We start from the raw sequence: 9,354 nt of genomic DNA, 5'->3' as shown, positions 1-9,354 counted from the left end.
ACAGCAAGGAAAGGTTTATGTCAAAGTTGCGCTGAAATCAACACCATTTGCTGGGTTACTGTCATTAATGAGTCTTCCTTCAAAAAGCTCCCTCCTAATTTTGGCCTGAGTCTCAGGCATTAATAGAAGTTCCTTTATCTGTTTCACTTTGGACTTCAGACCCATCCTTTCTTGTTCCAAAACTTCATTAATTAAGTCTTGGGTTCCAATAGGTTTCTTGCCTAAGGGGAAAAAATTATATAATACATTTAAAGTACAAATGTCAATGAAAAACATTAAACATGGCACACTGACTTATCAAAATGAGGTTTAAAAAAAAACCTTTAAAATGTTGCCCACATTTTATAGAAAAGATTGCATTTTGCCAAAAATATATCATTTACATAGAACATAAATTACTGGAAATGAAGATCAGTGCATAGTGACAGCAGGCGGAGGTCAAACACGAAATATTAAGGACCACGATAATTTTGACAGTGATGAACTGAACTTTGCACTTGATAGCTGTGTGTGAGTTTGGCCTCAGGTAAAGTAGTCGAATGCCCCATGTAATAGAAGCGGCAGTGTTGCGCTCAGGGCCAGGCCTCTCCCAGCCGCTGGTTCCAGGAGGCAGGCGGAACCTGAGTCCCCTCCCTGTTCATGGTTGAAGGCAAGGGAAACAGGGCCCATTCTTCTTCCATAAACTGATTTCCTCTGCTAGTCCCAAGCATTCTGCTTCACTTCTGTTGTGTTTCAGAAGCGCAAACACATCGATCGTGAGTGTTAGGCCGTCTCCTTGGGCAAGACAAGAGACATTTAAAGAGCACACGGCAAGTCAGCGTCCAGGCTTAGCAGAGGGAGGGCGGGATGCACTGCACAGAGCGGCTGGACCCCACTTCCGGTCTCATTTCCTGTTATCACTGTCATTGCCGATGCGATCGGCCTCTTCGGCTGTCACAGAGCTGCCCTCCCCTGGCTGCTTTTTGTTCTGGGTTTCTTCCAGGTACTGCTGCACAGCCTTGAGCACCGCATTCTCCACCAGCCTCTTACTCAGTCTTACTAGCTCAGCGTCATCCGGCTCCCCTCCATTCTTGTCACCTACATTCCACAACAGAGGAGAAGAGAGGTCACTGAGCTGGTATCCCCACAGCAACTCAGCCATGCAGGGGCCAGCTGGTTCAGTCAGCTTAAAAGAGCAAGTGTCCTTCAGTCTGGCATATTAGATCGTTAACTCCAAGAACAGGGGGCAACTTTTCATACGGCGTTTGTAGACGCAGGAGCCTGCCTATTCCTGAAGACTTCAGGCTGACCTGGAGTTCATTAGTCCCGGTCTGAAAGGAATACTCGAGCTAGCAATACCAGGACTTTCCCATTTCTACATGGAAGCTTTGTTCTTCTCTCAACCAAGGCTAATTGTTACTACGGAAGCGCATGTGCCCACCACCTAGAGCCTCAGCCCTGTGAACATGCCAAGGAGCCTAGGTCTGCTTCTCCCTCTGCAGTGCCACAACCGAGGCACGCAAGATTTAGCTGCCATCACTAAATTGTCAAATGCTTGGCCTACAGACGGGCTAGTGTTAAAACTACCAGCACTGCCTTGAAGACAGTTACAAAGTTAAAGCTTCTACCGCCAGCAACTAGGTTAAAATAAATTGGAAAACCAACACTTTTCCTTTCAGTGCTATCACTGCCATGCAGGAACAGGAAATTCTTCAAGGAAGAGTCAGGATTGTGACAGTAAATGACCTGATGTTACTATTTTATGGTCACTTTGCTCCCCTGCTAGCAGTGGGCCGGGTTGAAGTACTGAGTCCCCCATTTCCTATCACTACGGAAGAGCAGGCTCCCACCCATGTTCACGCTCCTCATTCCCAGCCACTCCCTCCACACTTCCCTTCTCCCAGGGAAAGGAAGTAAGGGGCTCTTCCCCACGTCCACTCAGCATCCCGCCTCCCTCCTTTGAATTGTAGGCCCAGAAAGGCAGATGACTAGAGGCAAAGAAGTCATTAAATTCACACACATTCACATCAGAACAGCATGGTGATCTTTAACAGATCACCCATGGGCTCTGGAAGGCAAAGCCAGTACGGCACCTGCAAGTCGGGTGGAGCAGGCAGGCACAAGGGGGCTGAGCTGGAAGGTGGACACTATTTTCTATCCTCACATGTAACAGGATTTGAAGAACAAAAGCAGATATGCCAAAGGCGAGACCTGGCTCCTCGCTTCCTTCAGAGCTCTATCACTTGTCTGTGATGGACAACTGAGACCCATTCCGCTTATACCCATCCCATCCTTCTTAGTGGCAACCCAGGCAGAAGAAAGATCAGGTTATGACCCACGGAGAGAGGCTGACAACGGAGGGCCACCCAAGACCCATGACCAGGAGTCTAAGCACATCTGCAGCGTTCAGACCTGAGAGTAAACTTCAACTCACTGCTAACCACACAGAACCTACTAACCATAAACACGCAAAGGCATTACGAAAAGGCAGACCAAAAAATCATTACTAGTATTACTAGTATTACTAGTATTACTAGGAGGGCAAGTTCGGATTGTTTTCATTCAGATGAATAAATGAGTACACTGTCCATTATTTAAAGGTCTTCACCTCAATCTAAAATTTAGTGTTTATATGACATAGATGATAGCTGCAACTATTTGTATAAGGGGTTCTTCAAATTTAAAAGGGAAGAAAAGCACTGCAAACGAAGAACCACTATTCAAAGATCTTTTAAAACACTGTAAATGGCTCTGTATTTGCCATTCTGGTCTGTGTTGTTGGGGGCTCTAAAACCTAGTCACCTTTCTCATTGGCAAAATAACAAGGCTGTATTTGAGTCTAATTAATGTCCAAGATCTCTCTCCAGTGCAGCATTATGCGTTTCTGTGATTTCTACCAGTCCACACTGAACTGCCCGTTACTTTAAACATGAAGAGATTTGAAATATAAAAATCTTCCCCAAAATGCTACTTTCCCTTCTGATTGCCTTATTTTTGTTCGTGCTTTCACTATTATCCAGTCAATGAAACTCAGGATCACCACCATCTTGGACACAGTCCTTTCCTTCATCAGCTCTTTTCATTACTAAGCTTCATCAATCTGTGCTTCTGATGTCCCCTTTTTCAGTGCTTCTGACACAAATTGCCTAGATTAAGTTTCCTAAAATATCCCTTTCACTCTCCACTCAACAGAGAAACAAGGGTGACTTTTCAAAATTTTCCTTACAAGCCCACAAGTGCTACATCTATAACTTCTAACACGTCTTTAGAAGATTCCACATCATTTCCTATTTCTTGATGGCTCTTCCTTTCTCTCACCAGTTAAAATCCCACTTGCTCCAGGAAGCCTTTCCTGACTGGCCCAACCAAAGGTGAAGCTCCTTCCTCAGATTCCCATTACTCTAACTGAATGCGCACTACGTGGTCATTGGGCCATTCATTCTACAAAAGTGTGCCAAGAATCCACTACATGCCTGCAAGTCTTCCAGCCTACAGAGATACAACAGGGAGCAGAACAACAATCCGCAGGCTTTCTTCTCTAAACTCATTTACAAACGATGAGTACTATATTAATGTACTGGTTGCACTGTATCATTCAACAACTAGCGATTTGGTGTCTGTTCTGGAAGTCTGGTAGTCTGGAATGCAGAAACTGTGCCTCAGGCTCCTCACTGATCTTCCTTTCTGCCAGCAGACCGACAACGTATTAGTCACAAAAAGAGCTCAAGAAATATTTGTTAATCAAGCGAATTGTTGACTGAACTCTTTGAAAACAGTAGCAACATTTTTAAATGTTTTTAGCATCCTATAAAAATAGCACACCACAGCCAGAAATTTAAATTTTATATTAAGCTTAAAACAAGAAAAGAGAATTCCAAAATAATTGAAATATCCGTATGTACCATGTACATCTACTTTGATGAACCTGGTCAGTATGACAAAGTTTCAGATCCATGGGACAAATAACTGCAATAACTAATTATCTGGCCCACTGATCAAAACATAAACACATTTGTGGATGAATCTTCCAGCTCCGTCCTGGGCTCCAATCTCCCCTTAGGATTTCTGCAAACCATCCTGAGTTTGTTAATGTGAGTCCAGGGAAGAAACGCCAGGGAAAGCTTATCACAGAGCCCTGTGAGAACGAGGGTGTATCTCCATGCCAGAGAAACCTGTTTTTGTGTTCCCAGTTTTAGCAGACTTAATTCAACTTCATTAAAAAGAAGCAGCTTCACATTAAAATTATGCTGCATTTTTCTTCCTCCTACTACTTAAATGGGGGCATCTGTTCTTCACAGAATCTCCAAGACAAATGACTACATTAATTTTACCCAACGCCTATTTACCAATAGCACTCAGCCAATGGCTTCTGTTGACATTCTAACAAAAGGACATATAAAAAAACATTCCCAATGAGTATCGAACTCTTGATAAAAAATATTCTTCCTTGGTCTACCTGCCTTTCCTGAATGTCACACCTATTTAAAACAACAGACTAACCTTTGTCTTCAACACAATTATTTTAGAAATCTCTCCAAAATATACTTGATCAATTTCTCATGTGAATACTAAAAATACAAAAAAAAGTATAAAAATCTTTTAAACTAAGTACAAAATTGTCCCAAAAGGAAGAAACATAAGAAACTTTCCAACAAACTTCAAGTAAAAAATTTCAAGCTGGGTGTTGTGGTGCTTACAATGCCTGTAACCCCAGCACTTGGGAGGCTGAGGCAGGAGGACTGCCATGAGTTCAAGGCCAGCCTGAACTGCATAGTGCAACCCTGTCTCAGAAAGAAGGCAGGCAGGCAGGCAGGCAGGCAGGCAGGCAGGCAAGCAAGCAGGCAAGCAAGCAAGCAAGCAAGCAAGAAAGAAAGAAAAGAAAGAAAGAAAGAAAAGAAAAGAGCAACAGAAGAAAGGAAAAGAGAAAAAGAAGAGAGAGAAAGGAAAGAAGAAAGTCCAAATGATCAGCTGTATGGGAGAGCTGTTGGCACCTTAACTCATGCTTTGCACCTATGATTTCACTTTGTTTACATTACCTGAGAGCTTTGATATCAATTCAGTGCAAAGATAAAAATTTGGTGGTCATAAAAGAAAGTGCTTTGTGGTAGCAAGCATATTTCATGCTTACTAGGATAACTTACGGCCAGTATTAATTTGGCCCAGTTGTTCTTGGGTATGAGCTGAGGTTAACTGGGTCACATGAAGGCTCCAGAAGTTCGTCCCTCCCTGTGTAACAGAGGACAAACTCCTGGGTCCCTAACCTGCTACTCCTTAAATGTATGAATTATGTTTTCTTCAGAGGCAGTCAAGGGCTTAAAAGCAATTTTTTTTTTTTTTTTTTTCTAAAAACTGTGACTCTTCACTGGGCTCTACAGATGCCCAAAAGCTAACCAGAAGCAGAGCAAAGCCTGACCTTTGTTTTGTAAAATTCTGGGTCAAATCCTTTCTTAGTTCTGCACATAGGCGTATCAGTCATTTAGGGAGCATTTGCCTAAAAGCTGGCAGGCAAGGTTTATGAGCCCTAACTTTACCTACCCTACCCTGTAAGACTGAGGACACCAAGGTAAGGGATTTACAGGGACATTCAGCTACACCCAGAAATCTCCAGTGCCCAAGGCTACGTTCACCTTGGATTCTAGCAGAGCCTCACAGGCCTGAGCCTGTCCCCAGCAGAGACCGCCACCTCAGGGGTCCGACCCTCAAGTCATAAGGACTCTGCCAGGGCTACCAAACCCTGGCTGGTAACGGCCAGCCAGAGCCCAGCCCACAACATCAGTCTCCCTTCTTTGTGAATGGGCCACTCTGATCCCCCTCGCAGCCCAGCGGCCCTGCCTGCTTCCTGCATCTTCTCTTACTTTCCTTCGTTAGGGGATGGCTGGGTCTTGGTCAGAGCTGTGCTCCTTTTCACCTTCTCCTACTTTTTCATTAAACCTTTTCCCATTAAATTCATACTGTTATTTCAGATTTAATATCCATTACCGCCAAATCGAGGACCCACACCAGCTGGTGACACAGCCACGTCAACAGCTAGGTGCTTATTTGCCCTGACAAGAACAAATCACAGTAATTTGTTTGAAAAAGGCAACAAAGGAAATCTTGATTACAATATGACGTAAGACTGAGACACAGAGTACAACCACATTAAAACGAGAAGCTTAGAATATTAAAACATTAAGAGCCATCACTTGTATGACCCCAACTGCCAAAAACCTCATGGGAAAACAGAGCTTCTCTACACCCAAGGCTGCACCGAGGGGCTCCACAGCTGTCACCATGTCACAAACTAATATCCCAAATCACACCAAAACCACTACAGGTATCACTTGGATTACCACGAGATGAAGGACCGCAGAGAGGTTCAGGAACATTCAAAAAGGCAAAAATTTAAAAACTGACTAGCCTGGAGGCCAAGCTCTGTATCAGAGACACCACGCTGGGAAAATACAAATGAAGAAGATGATGAAGATGAATGAAGAGAGAAACAGCAAACAAAAGGACAGCCACGGGCGCTGTCCCCCTCTGCCTGCCAAGCAGAGGACAGACCCCAGTGAAAGGCTTTCCAAGACAGTTAAACAAAAAAGAGAAGAGAAAACGGGGAAACAGAAGTCCTGCCCAAAATCTGTGCCCAGGGAAAAACGGAAGTAATAAAGTTATTCAAACAGAAAAGAAAAAAAGAAGGCGTGGGAAAGGAGGCTGCTAAAGTCTGCTGTGTTACAGCTGGCTTAGGAGAAAACCACCTGAACAAGAAAGCTGAGGGGGCCAGTGACGCTTCAGGAAACCTACACAACCAACCCCTCCTGAACTCCTGGAAGCCCCCTTCACCCGCCAGTGCTTGAAGGCAAAAGGATCTCGCGTCCTTACCCCACACACCTTTGGGAGTTATTACCAAAGTTGCAGTCACAGAGGTGAGTGTGAGGGAGTTGGCCTTTATGACTCACAGAGGCGGTGATTTGGAGGAAATATGCCCAGGTCACCAACAATCCTCAAAATGATGGATGCATGAATAGTCTTTGTGTTTTAATAGCAGTTTCATACGAATATCTCTGTACAATTATTGAAGACTGCAGTCCAATCAGGAAAACTAGCATTACTGTGGTATTTCAAATGCTCCCAGTTTTCTATGTCTGCGACCATTAAGAGAATGATTTATTAAGATGTAAAATATATTAAAATGAAAAACAAAACAAAACCTCACTTGGTGTCTGAAGGAAGGCGTCCTCGGTGTCTTCCATCACTTACACGATTTCACATTTCCCATTCTAGAAACATGGCTAGACCCTCCTTTCCTTTTATAACCAAGCTTATCTCTTCTTTCATCTTCCTGATAAAAGCACTACATGCAGATCTGTGGCTATCAAAAATCTCGCATGGCGCACACAGCTTTGCACACCATCTCCAGCTGCCCTGTGACAATGGAGCGGCCAGGAATCCTCCTGGAGCGCACGTTACACTGATACTACGCCTGGACTCTTCGCTGCTGACTCTTAGCTCTGCCCTAGAAAACAGTTCTGAAAATGAAGATCTGCTCCTACTGCCTAGTGCCCAAACTGACCCCCAACAAACACCAGAGACTCTCAGAATTAAAACAGTAAATTAAATTAAAAATTTACTTTAGAACACAAATTTCAAAAGGGAAAAAACTGTGTATGCTTTGGCAGGTTTCATCCTGGATTCAGGGACAAGGAACAAACAGAAAAAGTGATGCTATTATATGTACAAAAGAACGGCACCCAGGCGTCCGGGACCAGCACACTGGGCAGCCCTCGACCCAAGCATTTTTAAATTGAGAGTGGGAGGTGGGAAGCAGCTACCCTGCATAACAACAGCAGCCTTGAGGGAGACAAAAGAGCAGTGGGTCCCAGCTGCGTGTGACCTGCAGTCTGAGTGGGCTGGGTGTCTTCCAAGCAACCAGGGCCAAAGCTGTCACAATGACGAAAGACCAAGAGCCCTCGGGCCACTGTTAACACAGCTGGTTCTGGCTGCCCCCAAGTCTTCACTTCCTTCCACCAGGCCACAAGCCCTGGCTGAAGCCAGTGCTATCCACGCAGGCCTGTAGGAAGTCCTGAAGCACAAGCTCAGGAGGACTCCTGTGCTTTGCACCCTCCTGACTGCGGCTCATGTGGGCACATCAGAGACCAGACAAGACGTAGCTGCGGTGCCTCCCTGGGAACTCCCTGCCTTCCATTTTCCCGTTACCACTGATCAGAGCCCTAGAGACAGTGCTCTTTATCCATCCGTAATGTCAGTTCTGAGCCCATATTACAACCCCCACTGTACCCTATGTACTTAGCACTGTACGCTGTCAGTTCACACGGGACAGCTTGGAAAATACTGAAAGTAAGGTGACAAAATGCCTAGTACGTGTAGGAGGGGAAAAAGCTTATTAACACTGCCATTTTTTTTTTCTGGTACTGAGAATCGAACTCAGGACCCCGTGCTTGCCAGGCAGGCACTTGTGCTGCTCAACTATATCCCCGGCCCCAACACTGGCATTTTTTAAATGCACAGCTCATCTACAACCTTACCAAAAGTGAGGTGGATCATCATGAGAATAACAATATACTCTGCATTGAAGTTTTAAGGCTTAAAGACAATATATCAAAAATATCTAAACTGAGGCTACAACCTAACAGTCTCTCAGAATGTAGTATTTAATCAGTATATTTTAGATGTGAGCTATTTTAAGATAATACACCCAATATCTACTAAATACCAATCATTCATTTAAAGATGCTTTATTAAGCACTTAAATGTTTCAACTAATTATTTAAAAAGGAATTAAATACACACTCTGACCACACAAAAGTGAATCCAGAAGGATAACCAAGACTGATGACTGTGAAAACAATGGTAAGTGCGATACTAACATGTGTTCCCAGTCCAGGAGAGCTAGGAAGGGCTGAGAAGGTAAGTCTGGGCTCAGTGGAGAAGAGTTTCTAGGCACGGGGACAGGAGTGATGGGGAGGGGAGAGACTTACAGACATAAAATGGTAAGCAAATGTACATAGGTCATGAAAAAGCACAACGTATTTGGAAAACTGGAAGAACTTCCACAGTATTGGCATCAGGAGTTCAGAGCCAAGGGTGGGTGAGGGTGGAATGAGGGCTTCTTAAATGTCAGTGCCCCCGAAGGCCATGCGTTAAATGCTGTCTCCAGCTCCTGGCACTACTGGGAGGTAGTGGAACCCTTAAAAAGTGCAGCCTAAGGCAGAGAAGTTAGGGCCCTGGGAGCGTGCCCTCAGGGGGCTATTCAGACTCTGCCCTTCCTTTCTTTCTTTGTTTCCGCAACAACCACTACCATATGATTCTGCTAAGAGGTACTGTGCTGCCAGAGGCCCAAAGCAACCCAGCCATGTAACCATGATTGAACCCTCT

The 9,354-nt window shown here is 44.5% G+C and overlaps 1 protein-coding gene across 1 annotated transcript in view; it reads right to left on the bottom strand.

Moving 5' to 3' along the window:
* Positions 1 to 317: 317 nt before the first annotated feature.
* Akap7 (A kinase (PRKA) anchor protein 7) overlaps positions 318 to 9,354 on the bottom strand; it is a gene marked incomplete in the record, with an annotated part of 118,829 nt that continues 109,792 nt past the window's right edge. Inside the window, 1 exon segment of the mRNA XM_013516678.1 lies at positions 318 to 1,077. Within this exon segment, the coding sequence (XP_013372132.1) occupies positions 884 to 1,077 (194 nt within the window).

Source organism: Chinchilla lanigera, unplaced genomic scaffold (assembly GCF_000276665.1).
Source record: "Chinchilla lanigera isolate Chin_1 unplaced genomic scaffold, ChiLan1.0 scaffold00035, whole genome shotgun sequence".
Classification (NCBI taxonomy): Eukaryota; Metazoa; Chordata; class Mammalia; order Rodentia; family Chinchillidae; genus Chinchilla; species Chinchilla lanigera.
The sequence above is the reverse complement of the archived record's forward strand: the minus strand, read 5'-3'. Positions and strand labels throughout refer to the sequence as shown.